The 27,611-nt window shown below is 40.1% G+C and overlaps 1 protein-coding gene across 5 annotated transcripts in view; it reads left to right on the forward strand.

The window, feature by feature from the left end:
- Nucleotides 1-27,611, forward strand: part of dab2ipb (DAB2 interacting protein b) — a 150,769-nt gene that overhangs the window by 93,994 nt on the left and 29,164 nt on the right. For all 5 annotated transcript variants that reach the window (XM_017459668.3, XM_017459669.3, XM_017459667.3 and 2 more), the window contains 3 exons: nucleotides 22,535-22,688; nucleotides 23,437-23,535; nucleotides 25,142-25,696. In XM_017459668.3, coding sequence (XP_017315157.1) covers nucleotides 22,535-22,688; nucleotides 23,437-23,535; nucleotides 25,142-25,696 — 808 coding nt within the window. The remainder of the gene's footprint in view (nucleotides 1-22,534; nucleotides 22,689-23,436; nucleotides 23,536-25,141; nucleotides 25,697-27,611) is intronic.

Raw genomic sequence — 27,611 nt, forward strand, 5'->3', positions numbered from 1 at the left:
GCAAGGAAGCATGACGCAACCAAATTTCGTTTAGGGAATGAATGACAAAGCAAAGAACATCAGCGACCGCTTTAGAACCACCGCAAAAAACGAGGGTCTGTATCGAGAATCGGGTCGAACGCTAGATTTTTGGCACAAATTTACTCCGGGAGAATAGAAGAAAAAAGAAAGGAATAACCAGTAGACCTTGGCTTTTAGCACGCAGCAAGCTGCCATAGTGTAGCGTGTGGTACTTTTTAACAGACACTCGCCAGAAGTCACACATGCAGATGTCACTTTACTGCACAAGGAGAACACTATGTGTGTGTGTGTGTGTGTGTGTGTGTGTGGGTGGGTGGGGGGGGGGTGTTTGTTGTTGATTTTTTAAAATTTGACATTCACCTGGGAATAGGAAATGGAGCGATACACAATGTAAAAGAACGAAAGAGAGATAGAGATGGGAAGATAGAAGTAGAAGGATGAGGCAAACTGATATCTTGATATCTTGCATGCTCAACTGGAATGAGGTAATGGTATTGGTTTTGGCATATGTGTGAGCGTGAATGCTTTTAGAAATACACGTCTCATCTATAGACGGCCCACCTCTCTCTCTCTCTCTCTCGCCCTCTCTCTCACTGTCTCTTTCTTTCTCTCTGTCTCTCTTTCACTCTAATCTTTAGCCATGGCCAGTCTCTCCCTTCTATTGGCTTGCAGAGCGCTACTGAGGCAAACACTTTGCTGGTTCTATGGGGAAATGCTGGGAGTGTATGTGCGTGTGTGTGTGTGTGGGTGTGTGGGTGGGGGAGGTGTCGTTCATCAAATCATCTCAAGCATAGCAAACTTTTTTAAAGAGGAACTCATTTAGTAACCTCAATCTTCCTGTCATATGTAAAGCATGCAACCTGACCGATGGTGCAAGCTTCAAGACAGAAATATAAAAACACAGACAGAAAGATAGAGAACACACACACACACACACACACACACTCTCTCACACACACACTCTCACACACACAGACCACTCTTATTCAGGCTCCTGATTTAGAAATGGAACATGACCATGTATGTTACAGTTATGTATCAAGATAAATTTGGTAGGTGCTTATCAAAAGATTCTGGTTATTCTGGTCCTGAGAGCCTACGAGTCGATGCAGATAAAGCAGGTGCGAGGGTAAACACAGAACAAACGAGTTATAGGATGCAAATCTGACCTGCTTTATGCCCTTTTTTTTTTTTTTTTTTTTTTTTAAATTTTACCCCTCAAAAATGTCTTGTTAGTTCATATTTTGCAGCGAATGTGTTCGTCAGCTGAAACCGGAGCCGAGCTGGACTCGGCTTTCAGCTGGTCAGCGACAGACAGAACCTGCAGCCCAGATAAAGTAATTACAGCTCACTCGTATTGCAGTCAGGCGCTTACCTGACTATAGAAAGCTACAAACCGGAGCTCACAAGCCTATCTCACACGCTGCTAGGTTAAATGTTAAAAGAAAAAGGTGTATTTTTGGATTTAGTGTAAAATAAATTGTTTAACTGTTTAAAAGAAACAACTAAAAATGAACTAGGAGCATGTCTACACCTCCGTCATGCGCTAGTGCGCTATTATATACTACTAAACAAGCTCACCTGTCGCACGTATGTACAGGTTCATCCATCTTCTATACCACTTATCCTACAGGATCGTGGGGAACCTGGAGCCTATCCCAGGGAGCATGGGGCACAAGGCAAACCCTGGGCAGGGTGCTAGTCTATCGCAGGGCACAATCACATACACATTCACACACCCATTCATACACTACGGACACTTTAGACACTCCAATCTGCCTACCATGCATGTCTTTGGACTGGGGGAGGAAACCGGAGTACCCGGAGGAAACCCCCGCAGCACGGGGAGAACATGCAAACTCCGCACACACAGAGCCGCGGTGGGAATCAAACACGCAACCCTGGCGGTGTGAGGCGAACGTGCCAGCTTAGCAGGTTCTGTCGCTAAATGTTTCAAACAAACGTCCTAATAACATCTCAACACCTTTTACCTCATGTCCTCCTGCCATTCAGAAATAGCTAGCTAGCTAGTTCACTGCAAATAATCTAACTGTCATGTGTTTTATGTGGTTAAATCCTTAGCAATTTATTTTAAAGCAGCCAAACCTGTCAAACTACGCCACAAATTGATTCATTAACGTTAGCTGTGCTTTTTGGCCAGCTTAGCATAGAGGTTCTGTCGCGAACACTTTTACCATCTATGCTAAATAGTTTATTTACTACAAATTTATTGAGTAACTTTAGCTGTAGTGGCTTCGTAGCCATCCAGCCAGCTTTTCAGGTTCTCTCCTGAAAAAGGTTTTTTTTTATTATTATTTTTATTTTTTATTTATTTTTAAAAATTTCCTATAGTTAGTGTAGATTAAATGACATGACGCTACACCTCTAGCCCAAGTTCTCCCAAACAGCTAGCTAACTGCCAATAAACTAGCTCATGTGTCACATTTTGAATATGTGTGTGTGTGTGTGTGTGTGTATACACTTGCAAAAAAGTATTCAACCCCCATTGCAAATCAGGTTTATTGTCAAAATGTACAGACTTTCAGCTGTTTGCGATGAACAAATCAAACAAAAGCAATTGAAACAGTTCAACACAAAGAAGTGGTTTCCCCAAATCCAACTGAAAATACAACTTATAATGATTTCTCCAGTTTCAAAATTATTCAACGCCTTCATGGCAAGGATCTTTAGTAATTAGTAGAGCACCCTTTTGCTGTTATGACCTGCTGCAAACGAGATGCAGAGCTTTTGACAGCATTCCTGAGGAATCGTAGCCCATTCTTCATGAGCAATATTCTTGGGTTTGCGTGCTGTTATAGTCTTCTTCAAACCCCACCAGAGATTATCTCTGGGGTTTAATTCAGGTGACTGTGATGGCCCTGCAACCAATCCTTGGAATTTGAGGTATGCTTGGGAACATTGTAATGTTGGAAGGTCCAATGAAGCCCAAGCTTCAGCTTCCTCACAGGTGGCATGACGGTTTCTCCTAGGATTTCCTGATACTTCACTGAATCCATCTCGCCTTCCACACGCTGCAGGTTTCCAGTGCCAGACAATGCAAAGCAGCCCCAGAGCATCACAAAGCCACCACCATGCTTGACTGTGAACAGAGTGTTCTTTCTTCATTCGTCTTCCTCCAGACATACCGCTGATCCATCGCGCTTTAAAGTTCTAGTTTTGTTTCATCGCTCCACAGAACAGAATCCCAAAACTTCTGTGGCTTATTTATATGATTTTGAGCTGATTTTCTTGTGCTTTTGGGTCAGTAGTGGTGTACGTCTTGGAGTTCTGGCATGAAAACCTTCTGCGTTTAGTACGCGCCATACTGTGCTCACTGAAACCTCAGAGCCTATTGCCACCGAGTCTTGCTGCAGGTCTTTTGTAGTCACTCAATGGTTTTCACAATCTGCCTTCTCAGAAATCTGCTTGCAGCCGTTGATACCTGCCCCGTCCAGGTATTTAATATATATTCATCTAGCCAATTCAGGTATTTCCTGTGTTCCAGCTCAAGCATGTTTTGTATATGTGTGCTGTTGTGAGGGATTCTATTCAGGGGGTTGATTAATTTTGAAACTGGAGAAATCATTATAAGTTGCATTTTCAGTTGAGTTTGGGGAAACCGCTTGAAGCATTCATTGTGTTGAACTATTTCAATTGCTTTTGTTTGTTCATTGCACACAACTGAAAGTCTGTACATTCTGACAATAAACCTGATTTGCACTGGGGGTTGAATACTTTTGATTGCAACTATACATGCATACATACATATACAAATATATATATGTGTGTGTGTCACTACAGTACACTGCAGTACACTAGAGTATATGTGTCCTAGCATGCACGAAGGCTGAGGTGCCCTCAGGCTTTGGATTTTGTTCGTGGTGAAAAGCTCTTGGTGGAAAATTCCCTTGGATTTCATCAATAATAGAATCGTACACAGCGTGGTGCACACACGTGTGTGTGTGTGTGTGTGTGTGTGTGTGAGTGGATAGAGAGAGACGGTTACATACAGTTGAGGTCAAAAGTCTACATATGCCTTGTAGAATCTAATTTTATGTTTTGCGATAGTCGTTCATGAGTCCCTTGTTTGTCCTGAGCACTTAAACTGCCCACTATTCTGAACTGCACATTTTTTGCTTTTCCATCATCTTTTGCATATTTGACCCCTTTCCAGTAGTGGCTATATGATTTTGAGATCCATCTTTTCACACTTTGAGGGACTCGCACACGACTATTACAAAAGGTGCAAACATTCACTGATCCTCAAGAAGGCAACACGATACATTAAGAGCCAGGGGGATGTAAACTTTTGAACACGATGAACAGTGTAAATTGTTATTTACTCCGCTGACAATGAAAATGGTGTTTTGCTCTTAAATAGTCTAAAGTAACATGGGTGAATTTTTTTTTTTTTTTTTTTTTTTTTTTTTTAAAAACACTAAATTAGCAAATACACAACATGTGGTTAATTAGCATCCATGCTAATGGCAGGAGGACATTCCAATGATTTTTTTTCCCCATTAACAATTTATTTTCAATCTATAATTCTGGTAACAAAATTTGACCTTTCAAAAAAAAAAATTGACCTCCGATATCCTTGAAAATAAAGAACAACGAATGAGACTACTTCCTTTTCTTCTTCCCCTGATCTTCAGGAAAATCCGAGGATGAATACGACTTCCTGTAGACTTAGGGAATCGTCCAAATACTTAGTGAATGTGTTATGGTAGCTGAATGTTGTAGAAGAAGAATTTATCTTATTTCCAAAGAATTGTTAGCCAGTGCATCCTGTACACCCTGCTGGAAATACAAAACAAAACAATAGAAACCCTCATAGAAGTTTTTAATGGTTATAATGGGAATTGTATTGGTTTTAATGGAAACTGTAATTGTCCCTGTGGGTCTCTACTGGTAATTTGTTGCCTTCTATTGGTGTCATGTTATTTTTAGTCTAATGGATGCCATTAAGGAGCGATACTGGTAATGGTAATGGTTTTAATGGTTAGTTGATGATGTGTATTGTTATTTGTAGTGGAAACCATTGGAATTTCTGTGATGGGTTCTATTTTTATTTGATTTTTTTTTCAGCCGGGCAGGTGAACATTTTATCATCATGCCGTTATGCAATGCGAGCTCGTTTTAATCTGAACCCATCAGACAGTACACAGAGACAAGAGAAGCAGATACTGTATATTGATAAAAATCAGAGATTTTAAACGGGTTGTTAGTTCAAGCGTGTCTCCGAGTCTCCCTCGTTACCTGTCCTTCTTTCTCATTCTTTCCCCTGTTCCTTCCTCGCTGTCTGATGTTTTCTATCTTGGAGGCATGAGTATACTTGCCTGGAATGTAGGCCATGCATGGGCATACGAGGATGGGTTTTTTTTGTTTGTTTGTTTTTTGTTTTTTTTTGCCCTGCGGAATTGCATTTTCTCTCATCTCGCTTCAGAAGAACTAATCAGGTGACCTGAAGTCTCTTTTCCTGATATGGATATTTTTCTTGCTTGCATGTTTTTTGATTTTATTTTATTGCACCTCTAAACAAATAACACGAGCTGGTGCTACATTTGAATCTAACATGCAGGTTCAAAGTGAAGAAAAGAATTCAATCTCATGTGAGTATGAAAACATACCGACTGATGTGGGTTTAAAATTATTATTATTATTATTATTATTATTATTTTTACAGTTTATAGATGCAGACATAAAATGTAGCATATACACTGCATTCTAGTCTCTGCTTGTAGCTAGTGCACTACATGTATTGCTTTTGTGTGACTAGCATGGGAGAGCATGTATATTTAGCAGTCTGTACTGTTTGAATTGTGGCTGGGTGGTGTGTGTGTGTGTGTGTGTGTGTGTGTGTGTGTGTGTGTGTGTGTGTGTGTGTGTATGAAATGCCTGTACATTTTTGTCTGGTTAGCCTTTAACTAGCTGCTAAGTAAATACTAAGGGCTCAACACTATGCTTATGATAATGCCTTGTGTGTGTGTGTGTGTGTGTGTGTGTGTGTGTGTGTGTGTGTGTGTGTGTGTGTTGCGTGTGAAAGTGTGTGTGTTGTGTGTGAGTGTGTGTGTTAGATGCACTGATGAAACCTATTTACTAAAATTGTGTATTGTATATTGCAAATATTGATCCCATGTATTACAGCTTCTATTTGCCTCTACTTTTGTACAATATGGCGCTTTTGGCAGCTTTAACATGTGTTGTAGCTGTGAAGCAGTCCATATGTGAAGCCATATATACACATTGAGAGAGAGAGAGAGGGGTGGTGGGGGGGATGGGTAAATAAGTGAACGAGTGATGGGAGAAAAACACACAGGAACAAATGGACAGGAAGGAGACATAATGTTTACAAAGACGTCTTGATGCCTATAAGATGTTTCCGATGTTTCTGGAAGTGAAGAGTACATCTGTCTCTGGCTCTCTGTCTGATTTATTTTCTAAAAAATAAAACGTTTTCCAATACAGATATGACGGAGGTCCCAGATCAGCGAGTGACCTTTAGTCTTTATATGAAGGGCTGTACCATTTTAAGTCATTCTTCTGTGAGAACAGTGCTAGATTGTTCACTGTGTGTGTGTGCGTGTGAGTGTGTGTGGGTGGGTGCATGTGTGTCCTGACAAGGATAGGAACATTTGACAGTTTTGACCTTGTGGGGACATTTCTCTTGTTCACAAACAAGAAAAACCCTTTTCCTTTTGGTACCTGAGGTCGAGGAACAGCATTGTTTACCTGCATTAATAATTATATCAGTGGAAGGTCCTTACAGGGATAGTAAGACAAGTGTGTGTGTGTGTGTGTGTGTGTGTGTGTGTGTGTGTGTGGCCAGACGCTACTGTCGTGGTCAGTTGGGATATTTTTTTCCCCTCATGCCTTTTTCTTTACATCTTTTCTCAGCGTGTCTCTGCTATGACGTCATATCCTCTCTCTCTGTAAAAGCAAACAGGGGATACATCTGGCAATGGTTTAGACAAAAAAAAGTAAAGCTATGATTTCTGTTTTCTTATTTTGCTTCAGTTCTTGCGATATGCAAAAACCACATACTGCTGGACTAAATACTACATCAAATAGTGTATGGTTATATACACCAATCAGCCATAACTTTAAAACCATCTGCCTAATACTGTGTAGTATTGTACCTTGTGTGGCCAAAACAGCTCTGACCCCATCGAGGCGTGGACTCCACAAGACCTCTGATAGTGTGCTGTGGTATCTGGCACCAAGACTTTAATCCTGTAAGTTGTGAGGTGGGGCCTCCATGGATCGGACTTGTTTGTCCAGGACGTCCCACAGACGCTCGATCGGATTGAGATCTGGGGAATTTGGAGGCCGGGTCAACACCTTGAAATCTTGTTGCTATAAAGGGGTGTATTTGGTGTGCAGAAATGTTTAAGTAGGTGGTACATGTCAAAGTAACATCCACATGAAAGCCAGGACCCAAGGTTTCCCAGGGGAACATTGCCCAGAGCATCATACTTCCTCCACCGGCTTGCCTTCTTTCCATAGTGCATCCTGATGCCAGATCTTCCCCAGGTAAGTGACGCATCAATTATCCTTATGCACCGAGGACGCTGTTGCTGGTTCACCGGTTGTCCTTCCTTAGACCACTTTTGCTAGGTTCTAACAACTGCATACCAAGAACACCCCACAAGACCTGCTGTTTTGGAGATGCTCAGACCCAGTCGTCTGGCCATCACAATTTGGCCCTTGTCAAAGTCACCCAGATCCTTATGCTTGACCTTTTTTCCTGCTTCCAACTTCATCAACACATCAACTTCAAGAACCGACTGCTCAATTGCAGCGTAATATACCCCACCTCTTTACAGGTGCCATAGTAACAAGATAATAAAGGTTATTCACTTCACCTGTCAGTGGTTTTAATGTTATGACTGATAGATGGATGGCTGTATTCAAGTTTAAAATAAAATATAATAAAATATAATAATAATAATAATAAATAGTTTCAGGGTAGTAACAGTAACTCCGCGTCATGCCTGGCTGCATCACACCCTGATTATTTCTTAATAACTGCACACCCCCAGGTTTTTTAACATCTTACTTAAAACCAAGTTTCGGTGTCGGAATGAAACCGCATTTGGATGAGGATCTGGCAACCCTGAGTCGTTTTAGAGAGTTGACCGTTGCCAATTTATTTCTTCGATATTTCGGTGTTACAGTTTTTTAGATTGTGTTAAGACTTCGTGACACTGTGCACCATTTAATCAAGTCTGCCTATCCCATTCAACTTGATAGCATTTAACTGTCATACTGTATAAGCAGCTGTTTAAGTGTGAATGATTTTCCCTGTTTTTCCCCCACGAGACTGAGACGGGGAATCATGTTCAAACTCGCCATCTTCTCAGTGAAACTGTTGCACTCAGCCCAACCTATTACCCCGAGAGTCTGGGTATCTATGGTAACGGTGGGGAGGAGCGGATGGGGGGGGGGTCTTATTACGTTGTTGTTCAAACCTATTTGCTCAAAAACCCTTGCTGAATCACAAATAGTTCCCATGGCTCCGTACTTCCTGTATAACCACACTAATGCTTATTTCCAACAGCGAGCCATTTGGGATTCAGGCCAGGAATTGTAAGCTCTTAATTTTGAATTCATGCTCTGAGGAATTAACAGCGTGGAGGATGTAGCGAGTTTGACGTTTTGGTCAGCCGTGTATGTATTAATATATGTTTTAATAAACATAACTTTTATACATTAAAGAGTACTCAATATGACAACCAACCAACAAACCAAAAAAACAAACAAACCAACAAATCAGGATATTGAGGGTTTAAAAACTATAAACTATATCTCCAAAAATCAATTCTTTAAAATTTAAAAATAGAAAATATTTTACTGTTCAAATAGTACCCTTGAGTAGCTGTGGGACAACACATTTTATGTTGCTTTTAACACAATCAGTGTGATAGAACATTTAACACATGCTGTGTGTTAGTACATTTCCACACAAAGGTGTGTTAATAAAAATAACACAAAATAACACAGACGTGTTGTTTATGCGTTTTCCCCTACAATTATCCTAAAATGCAATTTGTTTATATGCTAAAATTCGACTAAAATGCTCACAAAATAAACAAACAATCGTGTGAAATTCCGGTGACCATTTATTAAAATCATTTTAAAAAATCCGACAGATGTAAGAATTACAAATCTCCCTGCAATCTGAGAAGACAGGAGTCCCACTCCTGTCCATTTGAAAAGCTGTAAAAGAGCAAAAAGAGTGTTGGTTAGTTGTTAGCTATAAAATATGGACAAAAGCCTTTGGGCTGTATCTGAGAATTTACGTTACAGAATCCCAAACTGTGTCATTTAGGAAATGTGAACTCCACTCTCCTAATGAACAAAATGGCTCTGTAGACTCCCCAGGAAAATCTAGCTAACATGCAAATATTTATTTTCCTACCTTTAGCTCCTCACCGCCAATTTGTTTGCACCACCTAATTAAGTCAACCAACATTACAGAGATAGCGGAAAGCATTACAACCTACTGTAACCCCATCCTCTCTTTTTGTCTCGTTAACCTCGTGAAGAACTTTTGGCCTGGACATTACTGAGCTAGCTAAGTTCCGTTAGCCACTGACTGTCTGCACCTGTTACCCAGCATTAACATTCACCGAATACATGAAGAAACACCACCCTAACCCATCCTACTACAGCTTGCCTTGTCTAAAACACTTACTAAATCTAAGTGACATTAACCCACTCTCTGTATTACATCATGCTGAAAATCTGTATGGGAATACATGGGAATTTCTAGCATTACGGCGAGCTGTCTGCTAAAGTAATGTTATTACCTCAGGCGAGCGTCTAGGTTAGCATCACTCATCCAGCTAGCTAACCCTAACTCGGAGCCTCAGATTAGATGCAGACCCAGAGAATTATAGAAAACCTCAGTCCATATTTCACAGCGAACATAAACACTGACCCCAGTAGTGTAACACCAACACTGAGGAAGCAGTACATGATATTCACTTGTGAAGCCGTAGCGATAGGTAAAGTTCATTCTCACTCACCGAGTTACTGTTTCACAATGAATACATTTTTCGAGAGCACACTGCTTAAATATCGCAAACCTGGCATTAACGCTAAATAGTGATGAACGCTAACTTACCGGCGGTCATTTGGTCTCCTCGCGTCAGGACTCCACGGTCACAATCAAAAGCTCATTCACTTTGAGACGAGTTCAGAGTTGGATGAAGACGTCGGCAGCGCAGTCCACAACGTGATTGGGCAAGAATTTAACACATGTTGTGTTTATCACTCATGTGAATTTTATTTATTTTTTTAAAACACATTTAACATGTGTTGAAATAGTAATAACACACAAAATGTGTAGGATATTAACACGTCCTTCAACGTGTTATAATAACACGGGAAAACATATCGAATCCGTGCTGTGTGTGAAGATGATGTCTCCCGTGTGGAATTACTTTGAATTGGGTGACGATGACGTCAAACCTGCAGTTTGTAAGCTCTGCACTGCATGTTAACGAATGAGTGCTTTTACACCAGACGCCGCAGCAGTGAAGCAGGAGTTTCGGAGTCTAATTTATTTATTTTTGTCGCACTGCTCGAGCTGAATTAAAGCACCGGTACACGGGTGAAAGATTTAAATGAAGATGGATTGACAAAAAATATATACATTGCACACAAAAATATATTTGTACAGTAGTATGTTTCATATCCAGTTAATATTAATATGAGTTAATATCATCAAAAAGAGTTGATATTATATATGACCAGTTTGATATTCAATGATGAAGTACAAATGCTTGTGTTTGTGGTGAGTGAATGTGAGACTAACAGGAGGGTTTTTAGAATTCAGTCAATGTGAATATGAATTAATAACATTCAATAAGTTAAGACATCTTACTTTAATCTTCAGAATTTAGTTAATGTGTTAATGTTAATTAGAGTCATGTGTTAATGTTTATGAGCCCAGTTACTGTGAAACAACTTGTTGAAATGGAGAGAATAAAGTTTTTATTTGCTTTTCTTTCAGAATTGTGGAATGGATTATTATTCATCTAAAAGAAGGCGGAACTATCGGTTATCGGTATCGGCCGATATCACTCTGAATAATTGGTTATCAGTATAAGATGAGAAATTTAGTATCGGTGCATCTCTAATTTAAACCACTGCACTGTTGAATTCTCGAGTCAGAAGAACGTCGATGGATTGATATGGTGACGTTTAGGGAAGTGACGAGACGTTTACCTAGTGTTTATGGAAGGAGTCTCCAGTGTAAATCTCCAGTGTACTCCAGAGTTACAGTAAAGCTGTAACTTTAAGTTTTCCTCCACAGGAAAGTCTTCAGGATGGCTGCTACAGTGTAGGAAGTGAGAATGTCGTAGAAGTTAAACTATGAATGAATAGAAAGTACAATTTGTCGTAGTTTAATGAATTAACAACATTAATCTCATTGGCGAACCGCTGTGGAGCATGAGGAATCAAACACTTCGGGGGTGTGCCGTTGTTGGGGTCGTGTTTGCAAAGCGTTAGTCTTTGCTCTATAGCGGAACACAGGAAATGACCAAGTTTCGTTTGGTTAACCACTGCTTTTCTGTGAATGACACCAACTCCGGCCACGTACTGGAAAACTCTTAAATGTAGATCTTTTAAATGTATTGCTCTCTGTTACAACTCTTCCAAACCAAAATGTGACATTCGTACACGATATAAACTCTCTCTGCTGTTCTCTGTTTAAATTACCCTTCAGTGACCCCTTGACTCATTACTCTGACCTTGTTCTTTAAGGTCACTTAGCCTCTTTTGGACTGATTTACAACTTGCCGTGTAACACTGCACAGTGACCCTGAGTACACACACACTATTTGCTATCAACTACTGAATATCAGTATACTGTAACACAGCATTACTAAAGCATCAGACAAATCAGTAAGCTAAATAAAAATGGTGTTTGCCTGTTATTCCCAGCCACACCAAATGGTTAAACCTGGGCATTATGGGTAAAAGCACTGCTTCCAGATGTACTGAAATGATGACTCATCATCAGGAGCAGCTTTATCCTTTTTCTCCAGCATTTGTGTATGTCATGCCCTGGTGGTTCTGTGAGTCTAATATGGATACAGTTCACTCAGAGGCAAAGTGGAGAACAGAGTTTGGTGGTTGTTTTGAAGACTTTAAAAAAAAAAAAAGAAAAAAAAAGCAAATGTCATAATTACAGGAAAACTTTGAGGGAAAGCATGTTTCTATTTATATAAATGTCCTTACCTCAAACCTAGTCGACTGATTAGGAGTAATGGGATACAAATAGTGCTGTTTGGGTTTTGTATTGGAGTTACGAGCTGAAGAGGTAATAGAAGCTTGTGACCCAATCAAGCTAATATGCAGTATTTGTAGTATATGTACAGGAATACCATACGATTTAGTTCAGTACTACTGTACGGTATGGTAGAAGGTAGTCGTATACTAAGTTCTGTAGTATGCTAGAATACTGTCCACTCTATATTCATGCACTGTGTACTAGGATGAAAAAAAAACACGATGACGTGAACATCCAGGGATTTTTGTCGTCTTTTTCATATTAAACAGTACCTATCGGCTTGTTGCCATGGAGACGCTCGTTTTTCTTAGCGGTTGGTCCAGTCTGAGGGATACAAAAAAAAAAAACCAGAGCAATGTAGGGACACTGAAGCGAGTTCACTTCTTCTGTCTGGCTCCCTGATCCAGTCATTTCCAGGCAAATAAATACCGGAGCAATGATGACAGCATAACCTTCCCACTGAGACAGCACACACACACACACACACACAGAGAGAGAGAGAGTATCACAGCCGGCTAGTTTCCAGTGCGTTGTAACATCGTGTATATATACATATTGAGTCGATAGGCCTGTCAAGTCAAATTAAATGTGTGTCTCTTGGTGGCGATGGAAGGGGGGGGGTTGTAGTAGGGGTATGTTTATGACCTTGTGGGGACGTTTAGCATTTTTTCCCCTTTTTTTTAATTTTTATTTTTTTTTCAAAACTGCAGCTTTTATTAAAAAGCTATTTTTGTATTACAAAGCTTTTTTGGTTGGTTGCATTAAGGTGTGTGTGTGTGTGTGTGTGTGTGTGTGTGTTAATCCCCCAAGACCATCTTGCTCATGGAGGCATGTTATAGTGACATTCATTTCCAATTTGATACCGAGTACCATTTTCCTCTGCACAGTAAAGCCCATACAGGTGGAATGGATTAGGTGTCTGTGTGTCTGTGTGTCCTGTTTAGTAGGCTTTCGTTCCTTCACTTCTTCCCTTTCTTCCTCCGTTCGTTCGTTCCGCAGTTCAGATGAGTGGCTTCACTTTTTAAAAACATGATCAAAATCCTTTCGGATTGAAGAAAATTAGTATGGTGGAAAAGCATATTAACCTATTAAAACATATTAAACGTATTAAAATCTGGTTTTGACCAAGGTTTTTTTTTTTCTGCCTGTAACTCTGGTACCTCGGATAATTCAATAGAACATAAATATATTTCTCTAAAATAATTTAGTTTATACTTTTGCTCAAACATGGCTGGAAAGGCAGTCAGTCAGTGAATGCCATGCTTTGATCAAGTTGTTGATTATGTGCCACAGAGAAACAGATATTAATGTAACTGATTTAGTGTGTAAATACCAGCTGTCAAAACATCTGCATCATCGCTGATACCGTAGAGATGATTAAAGACTTGTATTAAGATACAGTGTTTTATGGTCATATTTACAGCGCTTGGTGTCGGTGTCTTTCAGTGGAATGAAATCGTTCCATGCAGATTCCTTTGTTTTCGCTTTTGGAAGTTTTCGCTTGAATTAGAGAACTAGAAATTTAGGAAATGTTCAAATTTCACTACTTGAAATGTTTTCCCAGACTAGCACACACTGCTGGTGTGGCCTCTCTTCACATTTTGATGTGATGTGCACCCTGAGATGCTTTTCAGCTCACCATGGTTGTGCAAACTGTGGATTTGAGTTACAGTAGCCGTCCTGTCAGCTTGGACCAGTGTGGCCATTCTACTCTGACCTCTCGAATCAACAAGGTGCTTCCGCCCACAGTGGATGTTTTTGTTTTCCGCACCATTCTGTGTAAGCTCTAGAGACTGTTACGTGTCAAACATTCCAGGAGATCGTCAGTTTCTGCGCAAATACTCAAACAAGCCCACTTGGCACCAACAACCATGCCACCAAGTCACTGAAATCACTGAATAAGCATTCCCATGGTACAACCCCAGTTCCGAAAAAGTTGGGACAGTATGGAAAATGCTAATAAAATAAAGAGGAGTGATTTGTAAAACTTTGATTTGTATTTAAACAAAAAAAAGTATCAAAACAAGGTATTTGATGTTTTATTAATCAACTGCATAGTTTTTTTAATGGTAAAATACACATTTTGAAATTGCTGCATTCAACAAGTTGGGACAGGGGCAATTTAGGACTAATAGTGATGTGAGAAGTTGAAATAAGAAGGTGATGTGAAACAGGTGAGGCAATGGTCTAATCGCAGTATATAAGGAGCCTCCAAAAAGGTCTAGTCCTTCAAGAGCAAGGATGGGTCGACAGATGCATCAGCGAATAATCCAACACTTTGAGAACATTCCCCAAAGACAAATCGTTAGGATTTTGGGCATTTCACCTTCTACAGTGCACAATATAATTAAAAGATTCAAGGAATGCGGTCAAATCTCGGTGTGTAAAGGGCGAGGCTGAAAATCACTTCTGAACGCGTGTGATCTCCGATCCCTCAGACGTCACTGTCTTAAAAACCGTCATGAGTCTGTAATGGATATCCTGACATGGGCTCGGGAATATTTTGATAAACCTTTGTCAGTCAACACCATTCGCCGCTGCATCCACAGATACAAGTTAAGGCTTTACTATGCAAAGCAGAAGTCATACATCAACACTGTCCAGAAGCACCGCCGACTTCTCTGGGCTCGGTCTCATCTGAGACGGTCAGTAGCACAGTGGAATCGTATTTTGTGGTCCATTGTGTCAACATTTCAAATAGTTTTTGGATAAAACAGCTGTCGTGTTCTCCGGGCCAAAGAGGAAAAGGACCGTCCAAGCTGTTATCAGCGTCAGGTCCAAAATCCAGCGTCTGTCATGGTATGTGGGTGTGTCAGTGTCCATGGCATGGGTAACTTGCACATCTGTGAGGGCAGCATTAATGCAGAAAGATATATACACATTTTGGAGCAACATATGCTGCCATCCAGAGCAGGACAACGCCAAATCACATTCTTCCCAGATTACAAGAACATGGTTGCGTAAGCAGAGAGTGCAGGTGATAGCATGGCCTGCCTGCAGTCCTGACCTGTCTCCGACTGAGAACATGTAGCGCATTATGAAGCACAAAATAAGATAACGAAGGCCCCATACAGTTGTACAGCTGAAGAAATGCATGTTGAACTAAAAAAATGACCAAAAAAAAGTTTTTTGATCATTTTTTTAGTGCAGGAACATAATCACTGCTTTCAAAACTCGAAGCACACAGTGAAAAAACAAAAAGAACAGTGTGTGTGTGTGTGTGTGTGTATACTTTACCAGAGCGCATGGAAAGAAGTACAGCATGAACCAGCTTTGGTGCACCACCTGAAATATTTACCAGAGTGAAAGAGAACCTGGAGAACACAGTGAGATAGAGAGGCACTAAAGGGAATAAACATCAAATTGGTCAAATTCTGGGGTTTTTTTTTGTTTGTCAACCTTTATAATTGAAGAAGGTTTATGGTAGCAGGTGAATGGAGCAATGGTAGCTCAGTGGTTATGAGTCATGAGTTCAAACCACTAAGCTGCCCTTGAGCAAGGCCTAAATTGCAATTTAACCCTCAACTGCTCAGATGTATAAATGAGAAAAATGTAAGTCGCTCTGGATAAGAGTGTCTACCAAATGCCTTTAAATGTAAATGTAATGTAAATGTAGAAGAAGTCATATACAGGAAACAGCCATTTTATAGTCTGTGTCTAACAATGAAAACCAGTCACATTGAGTCTAAATCATATCGAAACATAATGTATATTTTTTTATTTACTGCATCAATAAAGTAAAAATGCTTAAAGACAGCAGGCAGATGCAACAGCGCAACAAGCGCTATCATAACCTACTTTGAATTTTTTTTTTTAGTTTCTTCAGTTTCTGGTGTGTCATTTTAGGGTTTAGCCCCAAAAAAGCAAGGCTTTTTCTGTCTTTGCGTAGGAAACCAGGTCGCCGTGGTGCGCACATAGTTCTGATACACAGATATTCAGTCATTCCAGGATTTCGTGATTTTGCGAATGCAGAAATGAATGCAAAATCAAGTAAACTCCTCAATATTCGGAGCTGCTTGCAATTTTTCAAAATGACCGCCAATTTTCCATAGACTTGAGGCAAGATGCGACATCATCACAACGTGCATTCAGCCAAAGCCCTCTTCGATTCAGGTGAGTCGAACACGAGTACAGTTAAAAGGTCTCATTTACCAAGACCGTGCAGAACACTTTCGTGGAATTGCAATTTCGCCAATGCAAGTAGTTTTCCATTTTCCCAGTATTGTGCGTTTATACTGTTAAGTGTGTGGTGATTGAGTCCAGGCGTGTGCAGTCAGTAATCAGAGTGATGGTGCTGATGAATACTGGGAAACGGAGTCTGTGGTGGCCATGTTTGTAGGCCGCAAGTTGTTCTGGGTATTGGACTCCAGCGCTGATACAACACTTTCCCTCTCCCAGTCTTTGCAATATATCTTACAATAGATCATACAACTTAGACACAATGTATGCACTTTCAGTTTGCCAAAATTTAATTCCAGTTATTTGCTATAAAACAAGATATTTGCAGCCCGGGGTAATTTTTAAACTAGCCCAATTATGTATGGGGGTATGGGGCAGCATGAGTCCTCCCCCTGTTGGCCAGTATCGGTGTTTATAGCACTCATTTAGTACACTATAGAACTAAATATCAGTGACAATGGGACATAATCTTATATCTACCAATTTCAGTCAAAAGCAGTCATTAGTATTTCAACAGAATTTAAACTGAATGAAGTTGTGAATTAGGACTTTGTGAAAATGAACATTTGTTGAAAGGCTCATAAATGGTGGAGCTGCCACTGGAGCACTCACAACAAAGAACACCAGGGTCCTCTCTAAGAATGGTGCATCACATCAATCACACTGTGGGTGATTGTTTAGATTGTATAGAATCAAGCACTGATTTTTTCCCACAGAGGGATGTCATTAGATCTCGGTTTCTGTGTTGGAATGCATTGGTTATTGGATATTTCAGGGATTTGAACCAGTTTAGAACCCACAAATCAAGTTTGGGGCCTTTCAAAGAAAGTAGCACAACATCCTGGTTTATGTCTCTTGTTTAGAGAGTGCCTATTAGCGGTCCTTCTGTTATACGTGTATTCTCCAACTTTTTGCAGCCAGGGACCTCCTTAAAATTGCAAAATACTATGAAGCTCCTGAATGTAATCCAGCTATTAAAATTTTAGGCTCATTGTTTAAATGTGTACTATAACATTTTGGTTCTTTATTGAAGCCATAGAACTGACACTATTGATTGGCCTGTTTGGCAGTTATTGAGATTGGGTTAAAAAAAAAACAACATTCAAGTGAGCAGTACAAGCTGCTATGAACTCCATAATAAATAGAACAACTCTGATAATGATGAGTTGTGAATTCCACTAAATCACGAGTCCTTTGGCTGTGCCTCATGGACCCGTGAAGGTCTCCAGAACCCACACAGAGAACCACTACTCTAATGGGACTGTAGCATTTAGTACTTAGAGGCAGGATGCTTGTGTATACAAAGCACGTTGTCTATTGGGGAAAATCCAAGAATCATTATCAAAGTCCATAGCGTAGGTCATCGACCAGGCAGGCGTCATCAAACGAGGTACATCCATAACCAGGGAAAAACATGAAAAACAAACAAGAGTCAAAAACAGGAAACATGCCACAGGTGCACAATATTAGGTAACACACCAGTGATGGAACAGGGGCTGAGACAGAACCCAAACAGAAACAAAAATGTACACACGGCACTTGTCACCATGGGAACCATGATGCAAAGGGGTAATCTGTGAAAGGATCATTTTTGTCAACGTTTGGCATGTATAATCAGTGTGTAAATGTATTGGTTAATATATCATAAAGTGGCAAAAAAAGAAACGTTTAGCAAATCTATCCACAAATTAAACTATTTACATTAGTGTAGAGAGTTAGTGTGTATTAGTTTCCTGTGGTTTCCATGCCCCATGATCTCTTCCTGAATTCACACAGGAGAACAGCAAATCTCTCAATAAATCTTTCAAATAACTTTCTTGATCTTCTTGCTCATGATGGACATGCGGTGCCCACGTCTTTTATAAGGTTTTGTTGATAAGGTGTTATGGACAGCCTGAGGCAGGCTGAATGAAATAAATCCCACCGCTTCATGCTTTGATTGATTCGATGCCTCAGTTACTTACTTTCAGAGTGAATGCTTTTCACCCGAGAGACGAAAATAAAACTTCTCCCGTGTAGCGCGGAAACTTTCATATCCTGCTGTCATACAGACACGTCGTGATTGATGGCAGTTTGGATGGAGGCTTTGCCTGCCTTTTTTCTCTTCCTCTCGCACATGGAATACCTGTCGGCTTCTGCCGAGCGCTCCCCGTCGGGTTCACGTCGGTGCTATCCAGGTTGGGAAAATTGATGTCGGAAATGGATGCTTTCAGGAACTTGATGCGGCTTTCAAAAGGAGGGCTCGATCTCCAATAACGCACTGAGAACAGGGATCCATCCAGCAAACCCCAGTGTTCCAGACACTCTTTTAGTCTTCTGCCTGGTTCTGGTTTCATGGCAGCTAATCGGAAACCAGAACACACACACACACACATGATTAGTTTGTACTCTTAAGGTTCAGTGGTTGAATGATGGGCCCTGTCTCAGGGGTATCATTTTACACGAAGGAAGAAATAAGGAAAGAGGTAGGAGACAATATGGGGTGGGAGTTCAGAAAGAAAATGATGAAGGTGATTGAGGAAAAGTGGAGAGTTCATAAAGAACCTTTAGCTTGTGGAGTGTGCAGTAGTGTATTAACCTAAATCGTATATTTTATTAACTTACTTCCTGGATTTTCCTTCGTATACAACTTTGTGGTGGTGTTGCGCATGTCAGGCCCACCTCCAAGTTGATTATTGTCCTATAACAGCACATCCTGAAGTGTTTTATTCCACGGCAGTTTGCTAATGGTATCAATTTTATGCTTTTTAAAGTTATACATCATACACGGTGGCCCAGTTGTGCACAACACAACAAAATTGAAAAAGAAAGCATAAGTTAACAACACGACGGATTGAAGACGCAACCCAACGAAATCAAAGCGCAACATAATAAAGTCAAGCCACAACGTAACATAATCAAGATGCAACACAACGGTCAGTTTATGAAATGAGCAAAATCGAACACTTGGGTAACTGTCCATTTCCATGGGGCAAATGCCCCCTAGTGGTTGGGAGCATTTCCTTTTGATTTCCTTGGAGCTTGATTCCATTGTGTTGCGGCTTGATTCCGTTGCGTTGCGGCTTGATTCCTTTGCGTTGTGGCTTGATTCCTTTGCGTTGCGGCTTGATTCCTTCGTGTTGCGGCTTGGTTCCTTTATGTTGTTAAGGTATGTTTGATTTTTTTATTTTGTTGTGTTGTGCACTACTGGACCACCGTAATATACAGTATGTACTGTACTGTACTGTAATATACAGTACATTTTATTCAGTTCTAGTCCTAGAGATTTTCCCGTGTTTGAAAACTTCACACAGTAAAGAAACCGCTTTTGTCCTTGAATGTTACAGTGCATTGACACTGGAGACTCCTTCCAAAATGCTAAATAAACACTTCACCATATCAACAAGTACGCAGGTTTTCTTAATCCGTTTATGTGGAGCGTCAGCCGAACAAACGTGTGCAAGTTGTTACTAAAGAACCCATAACGCATTAGATTGAGCGCATTAATGTCAATGTTAATGCAAGATGGTCAGGTGTAGTGAAGCACAGACTAAACCACACACTTGGTGCACTATGACTGAAAGAATAGAGGAGATCCAGATCCTACAGTGGTCACTGGCCAGACAATGCCCCTTAAAAGCATGAGAATACCCATAATTCAGTGTGACAGCTGACCTCTACAATGAATAGGGCGTGGCATTGGACACATCTCGCATGGCATAAATTATAGTCCGTAAATTTTGCATTAGCTAACACGACTCTGCAACGTCGCACTAATTACACCACATTATATACGCTGCTCAGACTGCGTTAATGTGACGGGACAGTGTGCTGCTTATATTCCACCCCTAACTCGCTCATCCGCCCTCTGTCTAGCTTACGTTCCTGTGTACTGGGCTTTACCCGTAAATGAGATCTTATTACAGATAGTGAAGTGCATGTCAAGATTTCTATACTTAGATTAAGTGTTAATCTGCTATCGAGAGGAAACATTAATTAGCTTGCGACAGCGTCGGCGAGTACTAATGTGAGTCAGTACTGAAAATGACACCGTTAACCATTGTACTGTTTTACTTTTTAATACATTTGATGGAATTTGATTTGCACTCATTTGTAACTTTATAATCCCAGGACATATGCATAAAGCAAAGAGAACGCATTCATATGGAGCTTGTTGATTACTGGCAATCATTTCTTATAGATCATGTGTGTAATGGTGAACTTGTGCACTCACAAATCTCAGTGTGTAAACAACATGGCACAGACTTTAAAGCGAGGTGTTAATATGAAAATCATACAAATCACAAAATACACATGAATATTATATGCGAAATATATGCAAACCCGAGTATAGACCTAAGTGCAAATGTAGAACGAACACTGTTATATATTGACGATGTTATTTCACTATATAATAATACGTTATTAATAATTAGCTATGTAATCTTTTGAGCAAAACAGTGCTGTTTTATTTCTTTTTATACTCCAGCAATTTGCAAGCGATACAATGTTTTATTGATTAAGATTGACATGTTGGACTTTTTATCCATTTATAGTTATATTTAATTATGGCTAGGCGGTATGGTGATATAACATCGACATTGTGATAAATTACGCTACAGTATGCTTTCCTGCGATGTCAGATTTTTTTTATTTTTTTTTATTAAATGGGAAAATATAAATAAATAAAAAGTTACAATCTGACAAGAAGCAGCTGATGTGATGTTCAACTTTTGGACTTAGTCTTTTAAAATTGTAAACATTTAGAGTGTATAATTGCTTTATAAATAAAATTGTTATTTTTATAAATGCAAAAAACAAACATTTACTTATATATACATTTGTTTATTAATTATAAAACTTAACAAAAAAATGCATTAAAGTTTATTATCATTTATTATCAAAATGCCTTGTTTACAAAGTTGCTGGCTGTTTATTTTGTTTTTGAGCAAACCTATATCATGGTACATAGTGTGTACTGTAGTAATGTCCTCAAGAATCATGAAATGATATTTCCCTTTTTTAATTTTAATGTTGTGAAATGGTCGCAAAACATGTTAGTTCCTGTTGCAAGTTGCAAAAATGCAAGTTACAGCTTTACTTCTGATTGATACTAAGCACTGACACTGGAGACTCCTTCTAAAAATGCTATATATATAAACATCTTCTCACATAAAACTTTACCATATCAACAATTACATGGTTTTTAAACTGTCTATGTGGCGCGTCCACCATGCAAATCCCTGTGTATGATGTTGCTATAAAAACGGTAACGTATTAGGAAAAGTGCATCAATATAAACAAATTCCGCAGTGCTTAAATGTTAAAGTTGTTTACATTAAACAAGTAACGATGTGTTCGCTCTGCGTGGAGATACAGTACGCTTTCGAATATCTCCATTCAGAAACGTTTGTTGAAAATAACACGCTCAAATTTAGCACTGTTCTTCATCAACATCCAGCTTATCCGGCTCTGCTGTCTTGCGCAAGAATTATGTGCTGCAGGAATCATAAATAGTTAATTAGATCTGAAAAGGTGATCTGAGCTCTTAATATCTGCAGCAACTGCTGGGTATAATGGGTCAGGGATGATACATGATTTTTTTTTTTGGAATGCCGTCACTGTAATACTGCACAGAAATATGGAGAAATGTGGAGAAATTCATTTTAAAACGTTAAAAATAATGGTTTATTGTACAATTGCAATTTAAAAAAAGGTTTGTAGAACGTATTCAGGATGCAAAAACGCCCTCGACAGAATACCAATGGTTATTCCTTTAATTTGTCAAAAAAAGTTTTTTTAAAAACTGTAGTCTTTTTATCCAAGCTAAAATAGCCAGCGATTGTATGTAAATATGTCACAGCATTGCGTATGGATATGTTGAAAGTTACATATTCTTTAGTGTCTTAAATGTGGAGCGCCTGGAGATTTGTATCTCATACCTTTTCTCTGGTCTGTGTGACATTTACGTGCTCTTTTGAAGATGTGTCTTTTGTGTTTGTGGTCAGACTTGGGTCAATCTTTCTCTGGTTCTCTCTATCTCATGTTCAGATCTCATCTGATGCCGAGACTGAAAGAATCGCGCTCTCACGAGTCGTTGCTCAGTCCCAGTAGTGCAGTGGAAGCTCTGGACCTCAGCATGGAGGAGGAGGTACTCATCAAGCCCGTACACAGCTCCATCCTGGGTCAGGATTTCTGCTTTGAGGTATGCACAAACACACATACATAACTGAGCTTCACATGCTGTAATTTCTGGATTCTATTTTTATGTAATTTGTGTAAATGCCGGTGTGTTGCTAGTTTGTTTGGGTGCAAGTCAGTTTTTTTGTGGTCATACTCGAGACACTGTGATGATATAGGTGGAGCAGCCCAAAAAGGGGGCGTGGCATACAAAAATGTGCTGACGCAGTGAGATTTTTAAACCTATTTTGGTCCGAAAGTGTGTTAGTGATTCCCAAACCGTTTCGACTTAGGGCTTTTATTCTCCTGCAATATGAAGGGATTTATTTTTTGTTTATTTAAAAAAACCCAAAATGGCATCTAATGTTTGCTTGTAATGCGTTCAGACATAATTTGTACATACCGTATATGTACTGCTCCATGAGCATTCAGTTCTATTAGTTCTACAAATTATTACATGTAAATAATGTACTGTTTTAAAAGCAGACCTAGATAGGACAATACAGTATGAATATTGTATTGAGAAACCAGAAAAAAATGTAAATCATTTTATGACTGACAAGCTCTCTGCATTTGTCTGATATCTCTTTATTCACATTATATTGCAAAGATATATTGAGTATTTTAAAAAATAAATGATACTAATCATCTTATTGCCGTAAAAATCAAAACAGATGGCCTTGGTTAATAGACAATCATTCCAAAGTAGTCCACATGACTAAAATAAAACAGCAAATACTAGGATAAGGACTGAGTTCTGCCATTCCTCTTAGGTGAGCACCTCAACAGGAAGCAAGTGTTTCTCATGTCGCTCAGCTGCCGAGAGGGACAAATGGATGGAGAACCTCAGACGAGCTGTTCACCCAAACAAGGTACCGGACGTGGTGTTACTCCTCGCTAATTCTTCTCACACTAATACAGAGCATGGAAATACTCTTGTCTCAATTTGTCTATGGTGTAATGATGGTTGTTATGTAACACCTGAAACCCAGTTTGCACAAGTGACAGCCCCACCCTGTACATGTTTTTTTGTTTTTTTGGCGTTGCCTGTAGGTATATTTGCACGAAAAAACAAACATAGAAAGACCTTTTTGCAATAACTATAAAAAGCGTTCGAGTTGTAGCTTCAAAGTCTCGGCCCACCCAAAGGATTACCTTTTAAATTCTATGCTGAATTCAGTGGCAAATTTTCATGTGTTAAAATGGTGGTTAAATATTAATCAGCTGTATCATAAATGTACTAGTGGCACCATAAATGGCCCTGCCACAAAGCCTGCATATCCGGGAAAGACACTTTTGAGCAGCCTTTCTCACCATGTGATTGACTTTAACTACTAAGTGATGTCATTGGCTATTTATGATGCCTTCCCTTATACTTTATAGCAGGGACATGAAGTGATCTAAAACAGAAAGCATCTAATTGCCAAGCAGTAATGAAACAGAGGCTATTAAACTGCTAAAGTCAGCCATCCAGTCGTCTCTGCACCAGCAGTTGTTTGACATGGGTGGTATATTTCACCCCCTAAGAAAAACAGGTCCTCCAGTTGTTGTTTTTTTGTTAATAATTAAGGGTTAGTCCAAGAGAAACAAACCAAAGAACCTTTTAGGATTCATCAATTTGACATGGGGCCAAATACTGCACACCCCACCCCACCCTGGTCCCCTGTCCCGTCCCCCCCGCACACCACCTGAACACTTCACTAAAAAATAATGTATTTTATTTCATGGGAAATAATCACAGAACAACAATATTTCCCTACTAAAACAACATGAATAAGTATAATTTATCTATTTAAAAAACACACCACTTGCTTAACTCGTTTGGGACTGATACGCTCATCTTACTTAAAACTGAAGTGCTGACAGAGATGCGTTTCTGCTTTTTGTTGCGGATTCTTCCTCATTTACATCACCCTTCGCTACTTATTTTTTTCTCTCCCCCCAGAACTCGGCCTAACAGCACACATCTTTTTCGACCTAATAGCTAGCAACAGCGTTTTGACGGTTCACAAGAGTATTTTATGTTTTTTGCAATCATTCCCTAATGATGTGAAATGCATGCATTTTCCAGATTTGACATCATTTTAATTTAACTGGAAAAATGTGTTGGGTTGGGGCCAGAGAAAAACTCACATTCAATGCTTCCAGCTTTAGGGTTTTAGCTTTAACCTTGGGTGTACTCAGCAATTGTCTGACTTGTTTACAGTATTATCAGGGTACTCTTAAAAAATCAATAAAATAAAGCATGCTATGATGTCATATTAGTCCAGCTTCTGGCACCTTAGAGGATTCCTCAGTGAGAATGAATCTTGAGCACTAAATTGCTGCCAAACTGGGCAACAGCCATCTGTACTGCAAAACTTGTGATGATATTTCAAAGTGCAGTATAGTGCATGCTGATTAATACAGTATACCATATACCTACCATCATGCATCAGTGGTGCTCTGACCTCATTCTGTCTCTGCTCTCATCTCCAGGACAACAGCCATCGGGTAGAGAACACCCTTCGGCTGTGGGTGATCGAAGCCAAAGATCTTCCGGCCAAGAAGAAGTACTTCTGCGAGCTGTGCCTGGATGATGCCCTTTATGCCCGCACCTCCTGCAAGCTGAAAGCAGACAATATCTTCTGGGGAGAGCACTTTGAGTTCACCAACCTTCCCCCTGTCCAAAACATCACTGTCCACCTCTACAGGGACTCAGACAAGAAGAAGAAAAAAGATAAGAACAACTATGTGGGACTGGTAAACATCCCAGTAGAAAGTGTGACCAGTAGGCAACTTGTTGAGAAGTGGTACCCCGTTAGCACACCAAACCCAGGGAAGGGTAAGACCGCAGGACCTATGATCCGGATAAAGGCCCGTTACCAAAGTATGAATATCCTTCCAATGGAGATGTATAAGGAATTCGCTGAATACACTACCAACAACTACATGCTGCTCTGCTCTGTGCTGGAACCAGCCATCAGTGTCAAGAACAAAGAGGAGATGGCTTGTGCCCTGGTGCATATCCTGCAAAGCACTGGGAAAGCCAAGGTAAAAAAAAAACAAAAAACTGCTATGTGATTTTGCATCTGACCTGCAAAAATTTGGTAGACCAACGTCAGGGCGTGATCTAAAACTGTTTTGTGGAAGTTTTATACTACCATAAATGCATTAGCACGTGGTCTTGGTTCTTCCACTGTAACTCCCATTGAGGTTTAAGGTTTACTCCTGATCTTCACATGTTTCCCAGGTCTATATGGGGTTCTTCTGTGTACTCTGGTTACTCCCACTTCCCAAAAAAAAACATGCTGGGGGGGGGGGGGGGGGGGGGGGGTTGGGGGGTTGGGAGAGACTGGTTTCTCTAAACTGCCCCATGTGTGAATGGGTTAGAATGTGTATAATGCATAGGATGCTCTCAATCAGCCCCCTGTCCAGGGTGAGTTCCTGCCATGAACCCACTGTTCTTGGGATAGACTCTGGATCCAACACAACCCCAAACAAGATAAAGTGGTTAAGAATGGGAATGAGAATTTTGTTTACTTTGGATTGTAGTATGTTAAGAAATTAAGAAATAAGATATTACAAACCTGGTGCCCCGAGTCTAACGTATCATTGTGTTAGTGACCTTACCATTTCCCCCCCTTAATCCTGTCGTCTTGGATTATTGGTCCATTGCATGCCTGCCCCCGGTTGGCTCCGGTTAGATCTGTATCAGGCGTGGCCCAAAGTACTGAGACCCCAAGGCAGACCCAGGACCCGCTGCAGAGATTATATCTCACAGTTGGCTCGGGAACATCTGGGGATTCCCCACAAGGAGCTGGAATCTGTGTCTTGTGATAAAGAAGTCTGGGTTGTCATTCTCAGCCTGCTTTCACTGCGATCCCCATTAGGAAAAGCAGAAGGAAAATGAATGAATGATCAGTGTTGGAAGTGCATGAATATGAAGCTAGAAGCTAGCCACATTCATGTTTTTTGGCCTTGCTTGTTAAAATAATATTGTTGTATCTGTGTGGATGGCTTTTCCTGCTAGGAGGTATTACCTTAGGAATCCCTCCAGAGCTAACACCTCACTACACCATCCACTGGGCAAGATAACTGATTCTTCTTATTTTGGCCCAGAGAGGAGAACCACGAAGTCAGCAGCTGTCATCTCTGTTGGCTGCCTGAGCTATGTCTGGTCTGACTGGCGCAGTTTCAGTTACTGCAGTAACACAGTGCATTTGTGATGACTCATGGGATGAAATAAACACACGGGGAAAATAACCGTACATGGTGGAGGAGATGTCTCTGGTTTACATATGGCATTTTCTGGAGAGCGTGTTTAGACTACATTAACGTCCCCGTCATTCCCCTGTTGTACAAAGAACAGGACAAAGCAAGGGCATGCTGTTAACAGCATAGGACCAGATGAGCTGCTCGTCCAGAGCTCGTCAAAGATTTGCAGTGACACTCTCGAACAGCCCTCCTGGTGCTACTCTGACTGGCTGTGGAAGATCAGTTAAATTAACCATGAAACAGGTTTTTACTGTGGGAAGATTGACAGCCTGGTGGCTGTTTATATTTGTCCCTGTGATCTATTGGCATCAAAATTAATTGATAAACATTGAAATTGCCAAGCTTCAAAGAGCCCAATTCTTCCCACTCTCCCTTTCCGATTTATTTTCGATGCTAAATAGCTCTGGCTTAGTGTCTCAAAAACAATGAAAAGATCATTGTTAAATGGTAGACTGAACATCAAATTGAACGCAATCTGTGACAGTTAAGATGGGCTGAACTTTACAATGTATTTGGGATGCTGGTCCACTTTAGTGGTCCTAACATGCTAAAACGAGTTAGCATTTTATAACTATTAGCTAATGATGCCAATGATGTCCTGCCCTGTAAGCATGTCTTGTATTTGCACGTCAGTACTTTTCTTATTCTTTTTTTTTTGCCATTTGCTTAATTGAATCTGTTACCAGTGTGT

This window comes from Ictalurus punctatus, chromosome 28 (genome assembly GCF_001660625.3).
Source record: "Ictalurus punctatus breed USDA103 chromosome 28, Coco_2.0, whole genome shotgun sequence".
Taxonomy (NCBI): Eukaryota; Metazoa; Chordata; class Actinopteri; order Siluriformes; family Ictaluridae; genus Ictalurus; species Ictalurus punctatus.